Genomic DNA, 22,543 nt, shown 5'->3' with positions numbered 1-22,543 from the left:
ACATCAATAGATCTAAACAATTCACCAAAGTTTCATAAGAACTGCTGAAAGCACTTTCAAGTTTTTGACCAAAAAATGGAAAATCCCCCTTTTTTATGAATAAAACCCAGAAACTCAGTAACTCACACTGAATTATTCCAAGACCACCACAAACCCCAAGGAACATCATATTTCTATCTCTGTACTCAATTACTCACCTTGAACTATTCCAAGACCACCATAAACCCCAAGGAACATCATATTTCTATCTTTGTACTCAGTTGTATTAGCTTTGCTCCTGTCCTGTAACTCCTTATCATCAGTCCACTGACTTAACCAGATATTAGAGGCTATAGACGCCCCTTGGTATAAAAGGTACAGGATAAAAATCCAGAATGCAGCCCCTAGTCCTATAGCTCTGAGATACATCATAAATACTTTCCAAGCAACCTTAAAGAAAATATATACAGTTAAACCAAGATATACCAAGCTGGTTGTTAGTCAGATTATCTGACAATCAAATTTGTAAATTCAGAAACTTTTGAATGCATTTAATTATTGCAATTATCAGAAATGTTCGAAAATGTGAGGTTTAATCATTGTGATTTTCAGAAAATGCTATAATCAAATAATGCTATACAAAATTTAATAAGTAATTTTTTTTTATTTTTGCCATAACAATTGCAATGTTTTGCAATACATGTTAATAAAACTGTTTTATCCAAAGTTAAATAAACAGCTGCGCCATGAGCGCATGATACGCCCGATGTCTTGTGTGGAAGTTTTATGCAATAATCATAAATAGTTTCTGAGAAAGTTTTAAGCAATTACCATTTATTGCTTTTGAGACAAGGCGGGACATGTGTAATCTTTAGATTAATATAACAAAGAAGTGTGTACAGTTTCAAGCAATAATCATAAATTGTTTTTGAGATACGGTGCGACAAGTAAAAAAAAAACCTCCCTTTTTTACAAAATACTCAATAACTCAAAAATAAAATTTTGAGTCATCACCAAAAAGTATACAGATCTTTAGATTAATATAAAAAAGAAGTGTGTAAAGTTATAAGCAATATTCATAAATCGTTTTTGAGATACAGCACGACATGTAAAAACCCCCTCCCCCTTTTTTACAAAATACTCAAAAACTCAAAAATTGAATTTTGAATCATCACCAAAAAATATACAGATCTTTAGATTAATATAACAAAGACGTGTGTAAAGTTTTAAGCAATAGTCATAAATCGTTTTTGCGATAAGGCGCGACATGTAAAAAACCCTCCCCCTTTTTTACAAAATACTCAATAACTAAAAAATGAAATTTTGAATCATCACCAAAAAGTATACAGATATTAAGATCAATATAACTAAGAAGTGTGTAAAGTTTTAAGCAATAATCAAGAATCGTTTTTGAGATACGGTGCGACATGTGAAAAAAAACACACCCCTGTTTTAGTTACAAAGTGCCGTAACTCAAAAAGTTTAAATCTTATTTTCACCAAAAAGTATACAGATCATTTGACCATCATAAAAAACAACTATATTAAGTTTCATGAAATTTAGATAAGTAGTTCTCAAGTTATGGTGCGACATGTTTACGCCGGACAGACAGACAGATAGATGGACGGACAGACGGACAGACAGACGGACAGACAGACGGACGGACACCGGACATTTGTATACCATAATACGTCCCGTCAAAATTTTGACGGGCTTATAAAAATTGGCAGTAATATTCTAGGCTAAAACTATTCATACAAGACATCTTTTTCGGCAAACACAATTTGTACAAGACATCTTTTTCGGCAAATACAATTTGTACAAGACATCTTTTTTTGAAAACATCATTCATACAAGACATGTTTTTGGCCAATATAATTCAATATCTAATATATCTATCTCATATCGAAGTATACAATATGACAAATCAAATCACCTTTCCCTTCTCCCTTTTTTCATCCTCTATCAGTTTTTCCACATCCTTCTTGTCTTTTGTGGGAGTAGGCAATGGTTTACATTCCAGAGCATCAAATGTTGATATTCCACGGCTCAATGCAGTTTTCTTGGCATGACCCTTTGAACTTCTACAAATTGAAAGTTAGTGGTTTTAAAGAACAAAATAAGAGCATCCAACTTTGTTATTTTTCCATTAGTTCTAATGCTAGATGTAGTCATTCTAAAGTTTATGGTGATGAGAATAAAAATGAAGCAAAAATGTGACGAAGAGAGTAAAATTTCAACATTGTTTTATTATGGTTCACCAAATTACAGATACACTTTAGTTTATTAAACTCTGACAGGCCTAATGCCAATCTCAACAGTGTCAGACAAATATTTACGATATTTATTTCATTCATTATTATTGTTTTTACACAACATTGAAAATTTGTAAAATTTATAATGTCACACATTTAAAGCACAACTTTTCCAAATGGTAAGAGATATCAAAACAAAACTTCAAAGCACATACTGTGTTGCCAGTATGGTTCTGTTGTAACTCTTGCTTTTTGCTTGAAGTGATATAAACCTATGATATAAGTTTCATAAAATTCTGGTTAGTATTGTACATTTGAGAGCACTAACAAGACAGATAAACGCATGGTATTTCTATTTTTCCCACAAAGTATTGTACTTGGAACAACAATGTTTATTATTATGTTGCCATTATCAAAAGTGATGGAATACTGACCACCAGATTTCACTTTGCATGTCCCAGGTGGAATATCCATGCCAGAAGTTCCAGTATTAAATACCATCAAATGACTAACCTTTTCCTGACTTTACTTTCATCTCCTGAAGTAGCTGTACCAGTATCTGAGGTAACAGATTCTAGTCGCTCTAAAATCTTACTCTTCATCTGTTGTACTGAAAAGAATAATATAAAAAGACTTTCTAAATACATGGGGTTTTTTCTTTCAGAAAGTATTTTCAATATAACTTTGTGATTCCACAAATTTGAAATAATTATAGATTATCGTTGATCATCTCAACAAGATTGATTTTCTCGCTTGAGCTGGTACAGCGAAAGTGAGAAAAGCAATCGAGTTGAGATGACCAATGATAATCTGTTTATCGTTATTTTACCTATGACGACGTTGTCAATTTCATGTCAATTTCGTTAGCAACGCCGCGTGTCCTTAGTTTCTAGCGATAATTTTTCCATCTCAAGCGAGAAGCATGATATAAAAATTATCACAAAAAAAGATCAAAAGAAAAATGCACAAAATAGCGATAATAGACCTTCTTAGGGTCTTGAATTTTTGCATGGGGTTTCAGCAATTTTAAAAGGATAAAATATCTTTTCAAAGCAAATTTTTGGCTTGGAACCATCCTGACCTTAAAAGAACTAATAATACATAAGATTTATAAAGTGCTATTTTCACCTTTAACCATAATGTCAAAAAAGGCAACATCTCAATAATCCTACATACATGTAGCTATCCAAATATTTTTTTAAATGCATACTCAAATGATCTTCAATTTTCAAACCTTAGCTTGCATTTTAAAATCATCATTATAAGTGATATCAAAGAGTGTTAGACCTTGGTTAAGGGAAATAACTCTTAAAATCATCAGTACAAATGTGTCAACCATTTTCATAAATATATTCCAAGCTTTTAAGTTACATAGATTACTACCAATCTGTTTCAGGTAAATACTTAAAAAAAATTGACAAAACACATACCTGACTTAAAGAATTAACTCCCTGACCTATTAAGGTCTACCCCCTAAAAATAAACAACTTTATAACCTACTTTCTGGGTCCTCCTCTTCCTCTTCTTCATCGTCCTCAGTCTCTGCTTTCTGGGTAAGGTAAGCCTTTAAGAACTGTGCAAATGGTCCTTCATGGCTCATTAACTCCTCATAGGACCCCATCTCTGATATTACACCATCAGACATAACAACAACAGTGTCTACCATTGGTAACCAATGGATACCATGTGTCACCAAAACTCTCGTCTGAAACACAAAAATACCATTGTAATGTATGATAAATACCATGTCAATTGTATTGGAATGCTATTGGTAATGAATACCATTTCTTATTCAAATGCAATTCCATTTTAGTAAAAAATATCAGAAATCAACACATTCCAGAGTACAATGTAAAATATCACAGTGCAGCAAAATGAAAGGATTACTATCATTGGGTAATATAAAGGAATTAAAAAATATCTTTTTTGTTTCAAAGCTAGTTAAAGTATTATAAAGGATAGTAATTTTTATATATTGCATTTTAAGAGCTATTCTATTTCTTTCTATGGTTGTATGTGATTGTATTTATATATGAGTACTTCTTGTTTCATATGTGATTAAAGTTGACAAAGTGTTTTTAAATAAAGCATTATTGTATTGGATAGTATTGTAGGTTTTAACAAATTCCTTGTTTAAAATATTTTAACAATAAAATCCTGCAGTAATTTATGTTTACATCCATTGTCAAAACTCTCATATAAAATATATAAAAGAAAGTTATGCCATATGGACATGTCCCCCACAGCTAATAAAACATTAAATTTTTGAAAAGACATATTATGTTGCAGTTAGATTTTTGAATTATTTCCCTTATTCTTGACATTTCCTTGGAAATTGGACATTTGGTATACTTTAGGATTGCTGTGAAAATTTTGGCATATTACAAAATTTTCATTTTAATTTACACTAAGAAGTGACCAAAATAAACAAACAATTTCAGGGGCAAGGAGGATTGCAAAAGGTCTTAGATTATAAAGTAGGCTAAACATTATTCATGGTGAAAGTCCCATAACTCATGGAAACATTGTTAAAACATTTGAACTTATTTGATATTATTTTTTTCAACTTTACCCCATATAACCTTTCTTATGAGGAAATTCTGTGTAAATTTAAAGTGGTAACATACAATTAATTGACTTTCTGTTTTGTTCAAATTTAAATTTTTGTCTGGTACAGATGAATTTGTGAATGTACATTGATATACAATATGAGATTTTGCTTATTTTCCATTTAAGCCTTCAAGAACAACAACTACACTGTAACATCTTACTCACCTTATGTTGTAATAATCCTTCTCGACCAACCACATTCTTGAAGATATGTTTTCCTACATGTGAATCTACAGCACTGAGTGGATCATCTAACATATAAACATCAGCATTATTGTATACAGCTCTCGCCAAACTGATTCTCTGCTTCTGTCCACCACTCAAATTAATTCCCTGTAAAACACATATAACAAATTCCAAGCTAACATGTTGATTTGGTAAACCATTTAAGGTGTCAGACCACCAATTCACTCCCTTAAATTTACAACGTATGAAAAAGCAGCCCTACTCTTGATAAAAAATTATGCTTTTGATGCCATTGTTTTTCTAAACTACGGTAACCAACAAATTTGCAGAAATGAAATTTTTGAAAGAGAAATATATTTAGAATATTTTGAGCCAAAATTTACTTGTCTATGAGTTTACATTAACAATTGAGGATAAATGCCCTCCATAGTATACTAATTTAAGATTTCCAAAAAAACAGGGGTTCATTTTAGTAGTATTTGGCTTCCATGACCTTTGTCCTGGTACATTCTTCTTATAATACCTTTTCTCCAATCTCTGTCAGATCTCCACCTGTCAGTATTTCAAAGTCTGACTTAAGAGCACAAGCCTCAACAACATTGTTATATTTACACTGGTCCATCTCTTTACCAAATAATATATTATCTCTAACAGTGGCATTCTGTATCCACGCTTGCTGTGGCACATATGCTATTGAACCCTGGCAACAAAATACATATAACAATTATCTTGTGTTTCCTAATCTAAGAATACTTACAAATCTATGGCATTTAAGATTTTTACAGAGTTCACGAAAAGTGGAAGTCTAAATATTTTAGAAATAAGTAGGTTTACAGTAACTTATTCAAGGACAGAATAATAAAACCAAATGTTTTTGTTTCCTCTTCAAATATTGATTCTATTTGAGTAACATACTAAGTTTGCTTGCATTGACTATTTCTTATATTTTCCCCTCCTTAGACCCCAATACTAACCTTTATATTAACATTGCCATTAAGTTTCTCCATTTCTCCCAGAAAGGAAGAGATAAGAGATGATTTCCCAGCTCCTACTGTTCCCACAACTGCTACAAGTGTTCCATCCTTAATCTCTAAATCTATGCTGAAATATACACAAAGAACAACTCACATAAATTTAGTTTCATCTAAATAAAATTTACATAAATTGCAGAGTTCTGAAAATCTTTTTCACCTGGTGGTCCTTGAGGGAAATATGCTATTTTTTTTATTGCCAAATATACTGGAATTGTGCTAGTTCTTTGCAAATTTTGGTGGTCAAAACCTTATGAATGTAACTTTTCCAGAACTCTGAAGTTTGACATCAATTTCTTTTGAAATAACCTGTGCTTTCTAATAATATTTTAACAGTGTGTTGTACTACTTTTGGGAAAAATTATATCAAAATTATAGAAAACTTCATCAGCTCTAACTCAAAATATGGACAATTTTATATTTAGGTTGTCTTGAAATCTTTTGACAGCTTCCAAAATGTTAATTTTTACCCTTTTTTAGCTGGACCAAATCACTACTTGACTTTCAAATTCATGACCCAAATTTTTTAAGTGTAATTTCATCCCCCTACTAGCTATTTGAGGCATAAAACATGAAGAAATTAATTTGGAAAGGGTATAAAAATTGGCAAGTAACATAATGTCCACACTAGGGACTGTATTTGTGGAAATTGAGAATCAAAGGACGATAACTGTGTACTCGAACCAGATGACCCTTTACTAGGGTTTAGAATTTTCAATTTTTTTCAATTTAAAAAAAAATAAAAATAGGCAATTTTTTGGTAAAATATGGTCCTCTAATTCTCAGAACCATACACCATAACATTAAATCATTAATCAGCACCTTTAGTATGAGTAAATAAAAGTACTATGTTGTGGGTACCAATAGTTTTGTTTTACATTTTATTATCTTTGCATATGCTGTCAATGTAGATACAAATAAAAACAGGACACAAAATAAATAAGATCTTCTATAATACAGACTATAACAATATCAAATCTTACTCTTTCAAGGCTGGTTGAAGTTCTTTGTCCCAGCTGAATGTTCCGCCTTCTACTTTAATTGCTACACCTATTAACAAATAAATATACATCTGTGAGGGGGAGGACAGGGGGTACCCTTCTCCCTTCTCCCACCCCTCTTCTCCTTTCTCCTACCCCCATTCTCCTTTCTCCCATTAGAATAAAACATCTCCTTTTCAGATATTTTTTCTTGAAATATTAGAAAAAAATTTAAAAGGAGAGATATTTTATTTTTTCTCCTTTCTCTAACTTTTTCTCCTTTCTCACAGCCTTCCTCTCCTTTCTCATACCCCTTTCTCCTTTCTCCTACCCTCTTTCTCCCTGTCTCCCTTACCCCTGTCCTCCCCCTCATCTGTATTATAAACATCATAATTATGATATCTTTAACCCATGGCTTGAAAAAAACTTTCAGAATTTTTAGTTTTGTATTGTATACAGCTTGAACAATATAACAATTACATTTATGGTACAAATAGACATATCATTCAACAAGGAATGAGCTTATTTATGGTACAAATAGACATATCATTCAACAAGGAATGAGCTTATTTATGGTACAAATTGACATATCATTCAACAAGGAATGAGCTTATTTATGGTACAAATAGACATATCATTCAACAAGGAATGAGCTTATTTATGGTACAAATAGACATATCATTCAACAAGGAATGAGCTTATTTATGGTACAAATAGACATATCATTCAACAAGGAATGAGCTTATTTATGGTACAAATAGACATATCATTCAACAAGGAATGAGCTTATTTATGGTACAAATAGACATATCATTCAACAAGGAATGAGCTTATTTATGGTACAAATAGACATATCATTCAACAAGGAATGAGCTTATTTATGGTACAAATAGACATATCATTCAACAAGGAATGAGCTTATTTATGGTACAAATAGACATATCATTCAACAAGGAATGAGCTTATTTATGGTACAAATAGACATATCATTCAACAAGGAATGAGCTTATTTATGGTACAAATAGACATATCATTCAACAAGGAATGAGCTTATTTATGGTACAAATAGACATATCATTCAACAAGGAATGAGCTTATTTATGGTACAAATAGACATATCATTCAACAAGGAATGAGCTTATTTATGGTACAAATTGACATATCATTCAACAAGGAATGAGCTTATTTATGGTACAAATAGACATATCATTCAACAAGGAATGAGCTTATTTATGGTACAAATAGACATATCATTCAACAAGGAATGAGCTTATTTATGGTACAAATAGACATATCATTCAACAAGGAATGAGCTTATTTATGGTACAAATAGACATATCATTCAACAAGGAATGAGCTTATTTATGGTACAAATAGACATATCATTCAACAAGGAATGAGCTTATTTATGGTACAAATAGACATATCATTCAACAAGGAATGAGCTTATTTATGGTACAAATTGACATATCATTCAACAAGGAATGAGCTTATTTATGGTACAAATAGACATATCATTCAACAAGGAATGAGCTTATTTATGGTACAAATTGACATATCATTCAACAAGGAATGAGCTTATTTATGGTACAAATAGACATATCATTCAACAAGGAATGAGCTTATTTATGGTACAAATAGACAGATCATTCAACAAGGAATGAGCTGTCAAATTGACAGCAAACTGTGTTATTTTTTGTATTTTGAACTCCTGAATGGTAAAAGCCTCCATTTTGTCACTACAAATGTAGTACATGTATCAACATATAAAAATTAGAACAGCTTTGGTTGAAAGCCTTCAAAGGTCGGTAATTCATTGCCTGGAAACTGTTGGCAGCAGCCTGCCAGGAACTGCCTGTCAACAGTACTGCACCAATTCAAAAACTGTTTTTTCCTTCAGAAAATCCACTTAAAAATTATCAAAAGAACAGATTAGTTTAGTTCAAACAAATATTTAAAGTGGATTGGGAAACAAGTTTTTTGCAAACAGATTCTGATGATATTTTGGAAACTCAATGATTCTATACAATGACAAAAATATTATAAATAACAGAGAGATCTACATAAAATACAAGTAAGAAATCTAAGACTTCAAAATGGGCATACAAACTTTTAAACAAATACTATGGTTTAAGATTTACCTTCTAATGGTCTGTGCTGGACACTATCAGGGTCAAGGTCACCGTTCTTCAAAAACTTGCTCAATCTTGTAATAGATACGTTCAGCTGAGAACATAAACAAAATATATCTGCTGTTAATGCTGCAGGTTAATATGCTTGCAGTGTTTTGGATATTTTGTTGTATTCAGCTCACTATATAACTAACCAATTTTCTGTATGATGCAAAGATGGAGGTTTGAATGCCAAGTTTTCTGCATATAAAAGAACCATTGCAACAACTCTGTGAGGGGTTGATACAAAGGAAATAACATAAAATACTTTGTTTAACTTATTTTTCTTCTTGAAATCTTACTTATTAATATTTATATATTTCACACATGAGCATATGCACATATTTGTAATTACGTAAACAAAGTGGTGTACATCTGCTAGGGAAAGTCTTTAGTCAGAAAGATCACATTAACCTCAATTTTTTTCTTAATTATGTGATAGTTGCATACCTGCAATTAGATGGACGAAATGAAATAAAGGTCATGACTGGCAAACTGACAAACACAAAAGTTTTAAAAGCTGTGATTAGGAGTAATGGCAAATCATTGTTCTTATAAAGATGGTCTGTTTCCCACCAACAGACTTCAAGGCCTTGACTTATATTATAAATAATATCAAATGAGGTTGATAATTTACAGAATTGTCAATTTTACTACCAAAAGTCTGTTGTTCTCTCCAGGCACTCTGGCTTCCTCCATCAATAAAAACTGACCAAAATTGCACATAAGTAGTGCAGAAAGTGGCGTTTAGCACCAATCAATCAATCAATCAATATAATTTACAAAACAGCTTTTGGGAATCTGAATATATTATATATTTACCTGTATTACATAAGATATCATCATGGGTAGAAGATTGATCGGAAACCTGAGTATATTAAACAATGACAAGGACACAAAAGCTTTCTGTGCGTCCAGGTAATTCTCATCTGATATTAGTACATAGGTGGCAAACGAGGCAAGTGTTACCTGAAATATAATGTGCAAACTATCTATTATGCATACATGTATATCATTTTATAACAGTAGTATTAAAACTTTGGGTAGCTAGCTGAACTTTTGGCTTTGATTAACCCTACATCTGTGTCCAAATAACCTTCTGGCGTCATACAACAATCACTTTTTGATTATGACATCCATTTTTAAAATTGTAGGTCAACATCTTCAGGGAACTTGTGTGGGTTGAAGTTATGGTGGAAAAATTTGCATACAGTGCCCTAAGAAACTAGTTTAACCTTTTCTGTCCCATGCAAGAAGCCTGTAAATCTGAGGTTGTTTTTTGTTGCTGTGTTACATATTTGTTTTTCATTCATTATTTTGTACACTTTTCTTGTTTGACTTGTTTTACTTCTGTCAATGTCAGGCCTTTTATAGCTGACAATGTGATATGGGCTTTTCTCATTGTTGACGGCAAATACAGTGACCAATAGCAGTTTATTTCTGTGTCATTTGGTCTCTTGTGGAAAGTTGTCTCGTTGGCAATCATACCACGTCATCTCTTTTTATTATGAGAGAGATACATTACTTAATATTACCTGATTTCCAAAATTTCAATAAAAAATATACATATTTTCATGTCAGTACAGAATAATGCACCATTGAAGAAATTCAAATCAATAAGTGCTCATCAATCTTATGTAAAAATCTTACCAGAAAAGGAGCACAAGTGAAAGAGAAGGTACTAAATGCCTGGAGGTATCCATATCTCTTTAGAATATCCAGTTCTTTATTTCTGATGTCTAAAATTTTCTTCTGGAATGATTTTTCCCAAGCATACAGTTTCAATACCTACAAAGATACAAGGCAATAAGTTAGGCATCCGATTATTGTTTCATTATAACTACAGATAGTTAATGTGAACATAGACAGTCCCATTTTTTCTGATCTGAAATTCAAATTTTGTATATATCAAATGATATTTTCTTATAGCAAAATACATACAAAAACCATGTTTTTAAATTGCCTGTAGTTCAGTTGTTGTTGTTGGTTTGTGTCTGTCGTATATACATTAATTGTAAATTGTTTGTTATAAATTAGGCCATTTCATTTCTCCTTTGAATTGTTTCACATTTTTTATGTCAGGGCATTTTATGGCTGACTATACCGTATAAGTTTTTCACATTGTTTAACGCCATGTGATGACCTATAATTGCTTATATCTACTTATTGAACTCTAGTAGATAGTTGTCTCATTGGCAATCATGTACCACATCTCTTTATTCTAAAATATGTCTAAAACATATCATATCTTTTTTTTTTATACCTAAAGAGAACCTCCTAATTTCTGTGATAAACTCTCTCGTCCATACCTTAATACCACTGAGAACTTCATTCATTAGCTTCAATCTAGCATCTTTGTATCTCATCAGAGCTGTCTGCATGTTACGTTGTTTCACAGAGATGGCACCATTTATGGGAATTAACAAAATCATAACTGCAAGTCCTGTTAACAGAAAAAATCTTAGCATCATTACTTTTTCACATATCGTTACTTAAGGGGGCTCCTGGGTATAAATCAAATTGTTTTTCTAATATAGGATTTCACTATATTTTTTTTATAAATGAACTTTATCATATACTTAAAAGAAAAAGGAAATAAAAAAATGGGGTCACCGTTCATTTAAGCTCGAAATCTGCCTCCGGAAGAAGCATATATTTTTGTTAATGTCCTTTTTTTCTGTTGAACTAATAGGAGAAATAGAGGTAATATCGAAATAAAAATTAACCTAATTACAGAAATCGCTTAAATTTTACTATTATTTGGTTTATGTACAGCTTATATGAAAACAATAATAAATAATATAGGTCACCGATGAGTTAAAAAAGATATTTCGAATTTAATGCCAAAATATGGCATTTTTGCACCAAAGGGAGATAATTTGGAGCTTTTTCAATGATATAAACATTTTAAAAGTCATCTGGGGGCAAACCGAATTGATTTTTTGGGTTGATTTTTTTACCATATCATAAAGTAATAACTAATAGTGTAATAAATAAAATTTGTAATGAAAAAATAAAGGTTCAATTTTTTGCTGAAATTTTTGTACCCACGAGCCACCTTAATGCTATTTGTTTTCTTATAATGATTTATATGTATTGATCTCTGTTTTCATGTTGTTTTCGTTGCTATAGCATATATATGCTTTTTGCAATAAAGTATTCATTCATTCATTCATTCATTCAATTCATTAGAATAATATCTAATTGCCTGTTTAATTTTTACTTTTTATGAACTGAATATTTAAGCAAAACTGAACTTAAGCTACTAGTAACTACAGTCAGCATCAAAACATTGTCACATATGAGAATAACTAAATAAATTCTTTAAATTTTCTTTGTTCAAAGGGACATAACTCCAGGAAACTACATGAAGTAAAAGGAGGGGTTTGATTCGATAAAATCCAGTTTCATACAATAATTAAGATTCTATACATACCTGCCAAAACAGATGGTCCTAATTGTTGCCATAGTAACAATGTAGCCAATACAATCTGGAACGGTGCAGACCACAACATCCACAGATATCCAGACATATCCTGAAGTCTCTGACAATCCACGCCCATCAGGTTTACAATCTCACCTACAGTGGATGTCTTCCTAGCTTCATTGTTCATTGTAAGGGACTGTTTAAAAAGATCAAATCATTAGATATAAAAAGATGTTGTATGAGTGCCAATGAGACATCTCTACATCCATGTCATAATTTGTAAAAGTACACCATTATAGGTCAATGTGAGTTCTTATACACAGAGCCTTGGCTCACACCAAAAAGCAAGCTATAAAGGGCCCCAAAAATAAGTTTGTTACTAAGGAGTGAACTCTTTATTTTAATGTTATGGACTACATTTATTACAGAATGATACAAGAAACATGTCCTGTGGATTCATTTATATTAGTGGATACTAATTTTCGTAGATTGAGAAAAGAAGGATTGTAGGAGGGGGTGTCATCCTAAAAAATAAATTCATCATTAATTCCAGGGTCCTGGTGAATGTAAATCCCAAAGTCCTGTGAAAATAACAGACCATCCTGAATTCCTGCAATAAAAAGGCCTGATCCTTATGTCTGTAAAAAGATGCTTCCATACATCAGGAACATTTCTACTTTCATAGAAACTGTTGTGGATTTTGAGGTTTCAACAAATTCTGAATACTGGCCCACAGGGGTTATATTTCCGTGTTTGTTTTTTTTTAATTTGTGGCTCTCCCTATACCAATGAAATTCATGAATTTTGATACCACCCAATTTAAAATGAATCCATAGTACTGATTTTTTATACTTTAATACCCTATTCATTTTATGGATCAAGTCAAATGAATACCTTGATATTTCATTATACATGGATAATGTGTTAACTTTAGATCAGACCTAAATTATACAGTTTTCCAGTGGGAATAGGAGAAGTTTTGGACCCTAAGAATTTAGACTGTACAGAGTGCAAAATACTCAGAGTAGATAAAATGGTACTTTGTATTGTTTTATTTTCATGAATATTAGCATAATTTTTGTGGTTATTTATTTCTTAATTCTGTCAAAGTTTACATATATTCTTATAGAAAATTTGTGTGCTCAATCATATTCATGGTTTCTCTGTATCCACAAACAAAAAATAAGAAAATTTGATATCCACTTTAGAGTAAAAGAGGAGTATAATAAAGTATAGTATAATGCCGCCTTTTGACGCCTGTATAGTGCCCCAGTTCTAATGTCTTACTTAAGAAAAATCTGCATCAGACTTAATAAAATTTGTATCTAATATAAACAGAATATTCATGAGAATTTCTAACTGGAATTTCATTGATGAAATATTTGTTTTTCGCAATTCAATTTAAATAATCAAAACCTGATGTTGCTTTTCTTATTTAAAAAATACTATGTGAATCAAGCATGTAAACAAATTAAACAAAAAATTCAATGGAGGGTTTAACATCAAGGAATATTTTGAAATTTGTGTAAAAGAGTGTAAAACTATTTGCATCATACAAACCTTTTTATAAACAGCAGCAATCATTGCCGATCGAGCCCTCATTCCTGTACTCATACCGATGTGAAAGTTCTGATGGAAAAATGTTGACTGTAGAAATGAGACAATAAAGAAAGCTCCAGCTAATGTATAACCATGCCATTCTGGTTCTGTATTTTTACCACCTGCATTTTTGTTTGTTGTGTAACTGATCAAAGCACTGAAATTTTCAATGGTATATCTATTAACATTCCTATTTTCCTAATGGTAAACTTTCTATATTCAAATATTTATATTTGCAATCCAGAGGCAGCCATTTTTCTGATATTTCCTCATTCTTATTATTTCATGTAATCAGCAATCAATAGAAAATTTGATCATTTATCTATTTTTCTTATCACTAGTTTTGAATGATATATTGAGATCAAAACATCCACTTGTTATTAACCTGAAGAAACACCCACCCCTGTAATTATTGGACATTTATTGCTATTTAGAGTCATTGACTGAGCTTCACCATTTGGGCTTTTTTGAAGAGCAGATAAATATACAATAAAGATGCAAAAACTTTGGGGAGTTATTAAATGTTTGTACAGAACTGAATTTACAAATAATTTAATAGGAACTTTTCTTTTCCTGAAGTGGCATTTAGTGGGGCTGTTTGGGGTTGCCCAAGTTGTGAAAAATTAATCTCTCTTTGTACCCCAAAAATTTTACCAAATCTGTAAAAATATCTGAGCTTTAAAACTAGCCATCATACACATCCAAGTTTACAATATAGACAGAGGAATGGAGGAAAAGGCTACCATTGTTGCCAATGTGAAATGAATTATGCATCTTGACCCATTTCAATTTTAATATTGTAATGACATACAAAAAGAAAAATGTCATTTTGTACATACCTTAAAAGTATAGGTGAGGTAAACTGCATCAAATCATACATGAATTTACAGAACCATGCTCTTAAAAAAGATGGTCCATATATTTTACATAGTACTTTGAATAGGGAGCCTTTATTTTCTTTCTTCGCTGGCTTTCCAGTTTTAAACGTTACAGATGGTTGTCTTGACAACAATGGTGTTTTCTCTGACGATCGATGTTCACGATTAATGGATTGTGCAGGTGGACTATATGAGACACTTTTTCTACAAATAAAGGTTTCAAAATTTATCAAATCAAATAAATCAAATCAAATATTTTATTGTCATATAAACTTTACAGTTTGTGACCAACATATATTAACACAATAAACACAATAAACATACATATTAAACATACACAATAACAACAGCATCAAAATTTTTTTTTTAACAACAAACAAGTTGTTAAGAGTCCCCTGCCCTCAGTTCTAATGATTTTTTCAAGAAGGATCCTAACTTATTTGTTTGTAAAGGTGATGATGGATTTAGTAAATATTGAATTTTTTCTTCTTCATTTAAATTATTAAAGTTATTATTTTCATGTATACCATGAGTAAGTTCCTGTCAAATCTAGAGACTGTGTTAGAGAAAAAGCTTCCTTTATCAATGGATTAATATTATTATTATATAGTCTAGCTAAATATAAAAGGGTTTGTGTTTTAATAAAACATTCGATAGGCAATCTCCCTAATTCAGCTCTTGCTCCTAAATTGGATGCATTTTTTCTTATTCCTAGAGTAGATTTACAAAATTTAAGATGCATATTTTCAATGGGGGTTTTGTCTATAAAATCAAGTTGATTAATTTCTTTTCCTGAAGATAAGGCTCTGTTATTGGCTCGATGAAAAGAAATATATGTATCCAAATATGTTACTTCTGAATTATAGGTCATAATTGGTTTTACTAAAGAATCAAAAAGATTATTTGCTACTTTTATAGGTAGATTATTCAATGATTTAGTATAGGATTTTATTGCAAAAAATACTTTTTTTGCCTTTTTTGTCAACTCTAAAGTACTTTGTGATAAATTTCCATTACATTTTATCAACATTCCCAAAAATGAATATTCTGTTACACTCTCTATGACTTTATTCTCATAGTAAATATGTGATGTTTCACTATTATGTTTTGACTGACTAAAAATCATGGATTTAGTTTTGTTTGTATTCAAAGAGAGTTGCCATTTGTTACAATATAATTTAACATTATTTAAACTGTTTTGAAGACCCTCTTTTGATTCTGACAGGATAAAAAGATCATCTGCAAAAAGGAGGCATCCCACCTTACTATTTATAAGCTTAAGGGGACTTGAATCATTTCCCTCAAAATTTTTTAGAATATCATTTATAAAGACATTAAATAAAGTGGGGCTAAGTGCGTCTCCTTGTTTAACCCCTCTAGCAATATTAAAATATTCTGATACATAATCTTTATATTTTAAAGATGATTTAGTATTTAAGTATTGTTGTTTTAAAACTCTATAAAAAGACCTGCCAACTCCCATTTTACATAATTTATAAAGTAAAGCAGTTCTCCATACTGAATCAAAAGCCTTTTTCAGATCTATGAAGCAGGCATAAATCTTTTTTTTCTCTTTATGTAAATATTTATTTATCAAGAACTTTAATAAAAAGATGCTATCAGCTGTTCTGTGATTTTCTCTAAAACCAAACTGACAATCACTTTATCAAACTAAAATATATCAAAATTTGCTGACAGTAACATTTCATTCCGCAGCATTCCATTAATCAAGATTCTTTCAGAAGGAAAAAATGCTGTTTTTTTAATGGTTAAAGTTAGTTCATTTGTCTACCAAATGTATTATTACTATATGTCAAAATTTTAAAAAGCAGTAATAATATCATTATTATTTTCAACTGGTTCTGACTGCTATACAAATGTTTCATTAACATCAGAGAACTATAATTCTATTTCAATAACAAATTTTGTAATGAGCAACTAAACTTTCTCTTGGAATAATGAAAGATTACAAAATGTCCCTTCACTATTAGTCATCTTAAGCTAATTTTTTTCTTTTTCATACGAATGCAATACACACTATATTTATAATGCTTACAAAATTTAAACAACTTTTCAATGTTAGTTTTGTTTATCTATCAAAGTTCAATTGGTAAAATAAATGCATGATCTTGCTTTAAATTTTGCACAAAACATGTACTTTTAAAGTGAAGGAAGTGACAAACAAAAACAAAAGTTAAATTCTGAAAATATAAAGTTGCTAACATTATTTGGTTGAGGGGTTATTAAAAGTTCTAACATATCTAACACATTAAGAATAGTGACTAACTTTTTCATAATGTTTGTATGGAGAAAAATACAATTGTTCTTTTGTATAGGACTTTCTAGAAACTCACTTAAGGATGTAATTAGGTGAGGTTTTGGAATTTGGGTCAAAAAGATTTTGATTCCGTAAATGAGTTCTGTAAAGGGATGTGAACAGTGAGGGATAGAATAATCAAGTGCTCAGGAATGTCTGTTGATATTGCTTACTTATCTATTGAGAGTTCTTCTTCTATTCTACAAAGTGACATGGATGATGCTTTAATACATATGTAAAGTCATTGAATTTGATACTTCATACACAAGTAAAGGATCACTGTGCTTGTCATCAAAGTCATATTTATAGACAGAACACTGTTTTGAAAAATAATTTTCAAATAAATAGCACACACCTATCAAAGGAACCAAAAAAAATGCTTCCGTTCAAGATTATTTCAAATATAAACTCGTTTTTGATACCTAATTCTTAAATATATTTTTCAAGGGTTAAAATGTTTAGAATTCTTAAATACTGCTACTACTCCCTATAAAACATCACATATTTTTTAAACAATTTTATTTTTGACTTATTATAGGAAGCATAAATAGCATGAAATACATACTTGATTAAACTTTTGAAAAGTCAAAATTTGTGAATAAAAAAAGAACTAATAAAGACATTGACATGATTGATGGTCCCATACAGTATGATTACAGAAATCCTAACAATTTTTTAATTGATCGACAGTTGACATTTAATGCTCTTTGTTATTTTGTTGGAACTAGTTTTCATTCATGGTAGATTTAAGTCTAAGTACTCTGAGAAAACCCCTAAAAGATATTTAAATGGAGATTATAGAAGCAAATAACTATACAAACTCTCTGATCTTTTCATGTTTTGCATATTCTTTTTTCCAAGCTTCATCAAAGGTTGGTATAACAACATCACTTTTGTCTCTTGGGTGAAGTTCTGAAATATCAGCTTCTTCTAATGGTTTCTTGTATCCTATTATAATCAGTCTGAAAAGACATTTAAAGAGGTAATAACAGTACAAATAATTCCTGATCCAAACACAAATTAATTTTCAGGGACTGAATTTTCAGCTCTCCCTTGACACCATTTGAGAGTATGTTCTAGAGAAACAATGATAGTCTCACGGAATGGGACAATAAGGTGGACCCATGTTAAGAGAGAGCCATATCTCTTGTATGTAAAAAACACTCTTGTAGATTTCGAAAAAAGAGCAGGATAAATTCATAATGCTGCCACAAGGCAACACTCACACACCCCAAGTGGAAAGGGATTAATATATAGTGCAATAACTTGTTTTCCCAATCCACTATAAATAAATATGTGTAAACTACTTAATTCATATTTCTCTGTTTATACATTCTTTCTGATAATATATTGTATTAATACCAAACTCTCTTAAGGAAAGAGGAGAGAATAAAATCTAGTTATTCATCTATCTGCATATAGGAATCAAAAGTGTTCTTTCTTCGTAAATCAAAATAATTATCCATTTTTTCTTCTTCTCTTGATATACCAATTTACATATGGAACATAAAAAGAAGTTAAAGATTAAGGTGTTGTAATTTAAATATGCTGACCACAAGTTCAGTTTACAACATGTACTCACCCGGTCATCCACCAAAATGTCAAACGTGATAAGAACGAAGATTCTACTTCCAAACATTGTTTCTGAAAAAGTGATTGAAACCTAAATGATGCGTTAGTTCATTTAGTAGTATTGCATCACAGTGTACAGCAAAATATAAAAGTTTCATGTTCAAACATGAACAACCAATGTTTCAGAACCCATATATATATTTTTAAATGGTCTATCTGCCACACTATGAGAAAGATTCTATTCCTCATCCATAATTCCTCATTTTACAGCACAGCTCTATTATAATAATAATCTAAGATAAGATGTACCTACTGTATTTAATTCATAATATCCTCTTCTCGTAATCCTCTCAGCAAAACAATGGAGTACAAACTGGACCAATATCAGGAAGAAATACACGTAAAATATACTAAATCGGAAGAAATCCTTATGGTACACCTATAAGACAAAAAGTTAATTAAATGTTGGCTTTTCATATTTTTGTTAAAAAAAATAGAGGCTCCAAAATACCTCTTTGAATCACCTCTTATCCTTGATGTTTCAAACAATGCTTTATTTATTTGTCATCTTGGGCTGTTTACTAGTCTTTGTCACGATTGTTTTCTTTTGGACACATTTCCTGTTTTCATACTCTATTCTACTGCCCAACATTATTCTTGTTGTTTCAATGAATGTTTTTTTCTTTTTATGTGTTGCTCGGGCAGAAAACATCAACAATCAATTGGTACAAGTCAGGTTCAAAGCAGATAAAGAAGAAACAAGTAAAACTGCGAGCTACTGCTCACTGATGATACTCCCGCCGAAATATTTCGATAAACAGGAAGTTGTCTAGTGATCAATCTGAAAACACATCACACTGTGTAGCTGAATAATATAAACCCTGAAACCAAATTTCAGAAATCCTTGTCTAGTAGTTCCTGAGAAAAATGCAACGAAAATTTTCAACTTGGCTATTATGTCTGCTCTGTGGTCGGGTTGTTGTCTCTTTGGCACATTCCCCATTTCCATTCTCAATTTTAAGTGTTCGGTAAACTGGAAGTTATCGAGGGATGAATCTGAAAACGCATCACACAGTGTAGCTCACTTATATAAACCCTGAAATCCTTGTCTATTAATTCCTGAGAAAAATGCAACGAAAATTTCTAACTTGGCTATTATGTTTAAAATGATACAAGTGTCCGGTAAACAGGAAGTTGTCTAGTGATGAATCTGAAAACGCATCACACAGTGTAGCTGACTTATATAAACCCTGAAAGCAAATTTCAGAAATCCTTGTCTAGTAGTTCCTGAGAAAAATGCAACGAAAATTTTCAATTTGGCTATTATGTTTAAAATTTTACAAGTGTTTGGTAAACAGGGAATTGTCGAGTGATGAATCTGTAAACACATCACACAGTGTAGCTGACTTATATAAACCCTGAAACCAAATTTCAGAAATCCTTGACTAGTAGTTCCTGAGAAAAATGCAACGAAAATTTCAATTTGGGTATTATGTTTAAAATGATACAAGTGTATAGTACACAGGAAGTTGTCGAGTGATGAATCTGAAAACATATCACACCGTGTAGCTGACTAATATAAACCCTGAATACAAATTTCAGAAATCCTTGTCTAGTAGTTTCTGAGAAAAATGCAACGAAAATTTCTAACTTGGCTATTATGTTTAAAATGATACAAGTGTTCGGCAAACAGGAAGTTGTCTAGTGATGAATCTAAAAAAGCATCACACAGTGTAGCTGACTTAAATAAACCCCGAAAGCAAATTTCAGAAATCCTTGTCAAGTAGTTCCTGAGAAAAATGCAACGCAAATTTTCAATTAGGCTATTATGTTTAAAATTTTACAAGTGTTCGGTAAACAGGGAGTTGTCGAGTGATGAATCTGTAAACACATCACACAGTGTGGCTGACTTATATAAACCCTGAAACCAAATTTCAGAAATCCTTGTCAAGTAGTTCCTGAGAAAAATGTGAAGAAAATTTTCAACTTGGCTATTATGTGTAAAATGATACAAGTGTTAGGTTAACAGGCAGTTGTCGAGTGATGAATCTGAAAACGCATCACACAGTATAACTGACTTAAATAAACCCTGAAACAAAATTTCAGAAATCCTTGTCCAGTAGTTTCTCACAAAAATGCGACGAAAATATTCATGGGACAGACGGATGGATTGATGGACAGACAGAGGTAAAACAGTATACCCGTTTTTTTCAAAGCGGGGGTATAATTAAACGAAACAGTATACAGTCCAACAAGACCAGGTATGTTTACAGGGAAAGATATACAAGAGATATTATTGGATGATATCAGGTCACATGATCATTTATTACTTACATCTTGTTCAATCAATGTGTAGAATGGTATTATTGAAACTACTAATGTCAAAAACCAGAAAATAAATAGAACTCCTGAAGTAATAAATCCTCTGATTCTTTCAAGGTATATTAATACTACTGTCAACAACTGAAATAATAAATAAAGCAAATGTTTTAGATGTAATTTTTATTAGAGCATTTATAATCAAGAATTTAAACAAGAACGAAGAACGGTTACTAAAAAATTACATATATATATATATTCAAAAAAGCATATAATTACAATGTATTATATTGTATAATGCTCCATAATTCACAAGATTCAGTTGAAATTGACTTCACACAATGAAAAATACATTTGCCAGTTTTTAGAGTTGAAATATTAAACTTTCTTTGGTCTATCTATTCCTGCAATATTTTAAATCTGCACAATTATCTTATTCAATTCAACAGATTTTTATTCTGTTTCTGTCTCTTTTTCTCACACACACATAGGATGGCTACCACAATCAAATCATTGAGTACATGCTAACAAATTTACAAATTAGGTTCCCGGTATGCATATTAGTCGTTTGATCATTATCATTGAGACAGCAACCCACCATTTATTAAATCAAAAAGACTTCTAATAGTTTTCAATGACAGAAGAGAAACGTGACAATGGGTTTTTATCTTTTTTACAGAATATAGCATTATTTCACATATACAGTGGACAATAAATACACTGCCTATTCCATTATATAAAGCAGTGTCTGATAGAAATTGACCTTATGCAAGTGCAGTATACATGTACATGTATAATACATTTACTGATTTTGAACATTTATATAGGAAATAAAAGATGAATTTTAGTCTGTATGTAGAGTTCTTTTAACAACTCAAACAGTAACAGACTTTCTGTTGAGATTTTAAAACCAGATAAAAATCTGATATTCATTTAATTTGCACACGGTCGAATTCTAAACGATGCGGCTCATATATCTACTTACATAGGTAGCAGACTTCAGTGAATGAGCTACAAAAAGAGAATTGTAAGTTCTTTTAATGGCTTCTTCATCATCTTTATTATTAGCATCTCGTAGTAATTCAACAATGGACAGGAAAAATAATACACCACTAACAAACTGAAAAATATAAAACATTGTAATTTAATCAATATTCATTAGCAATAAAAATTCAACAGTGACCTTATCAAAATTGAAACATGGTCATTTAAGGCAGAA

General features: G+C 31.0%; 1 protein-coding gene across 1 annotated transcript in view; it reads right to left on the bottom strand.

Moving 5' to 3' along the window:
• LOC139524339 (multidrug resistance-associated protein 1-like) overlaps window positions 1-22,543 on the bottom strand; it is a 119,647-nt gene that overhangs the window by 88,689 nt on the left and 8,415 nt on the right. The window contains exons 3-22 of the mRNA XM_071319104.1: window positions 22,310-22,444; window positions 21,340-21,468; window positions 19,319-19,444; window positions 19,016-19,077; window positions 18,255-18,395; window positions 15,078-15,320; window positions 14,200-14,395; window positions 12,649-12,835; window positions 11,522-11,655; window positions 10,863-11,000; window positions 10,035-10,181; window positions 9,183-9,267; window positions 7,045-7,111; window positions 6,005-6,131; window positions 5,554-5,730; window positions 5,010-5,177; window positions 3,735-3,939; window positions 2,748-2,844; window positions 1,916-2,063; window positions 198-429 (exon numbers count right to left, since the gene is read on the bottom strand). Coding sequence (XP_071175205.1) covers window positions 198-429; window positions 1,916-2,063; window positions 2,748-2,844; window positions 3,735-3,939; window positions 5,010-5,177; window positions 5,554-5,730; window positions 6,005-6,131; window positions 7,045-7,111; window positions 9,183-9,267; window positions 10,035-10,181; window positions 10,863-11,000; window positions 11,522-11,655; window positions 12,649-12,835; window positions 14,200-14,395; window positions 15,078-15,320; window positions 18,255-18,395; window positions 19,016-19,077; window positions 19,319-19,444; window positions 21,340-21,468; window positions 22,310-22,444 — 2,944 coding nt within the window. The remainder of the gene's footprint in view (window positions 1-197; window positions 430-1,915; window positions 2,064-2,747; window positions 2,845-3,734; window positions 3,940-5,009; window positions 5,178-5,553; window positions 5,731-6,004; window positions 6,132-7,044; window positions 7,112-9,182; window positions 9,268-10,034; window positions 10,182-10,862; window positions 11,001-11,521; window positions 11,656-12,648; window positions 12,836-14,199; window positions 14,396-15,077; window positions 15,321-18,254; window positions 18,396-19,015; window positions 19,078-19,318; window positions 19,445-21,339; window positions 21,469-22,309; window positions 22,445-22,543) is intronic.

This window comes from Mytilus edulis, chromosome 5 (genome assembly GCF_963676685.1).
Source record: "Mytilus edulis chromosome 5, xbMytEdul2.2, whole genome shotgun sequence".
In the NCBI taxonomy this organism is placed as follows: Eukaryota; Metazoa; Mollusca; class Bivalvia; order Mytilida; family Mytilidae; genus Mytilus; species Mytilus edulis.
Note: the sequence above shows the minus strand (reverse complement) of the source record. Positions and strands in the feature narration are given on the sequence as shown.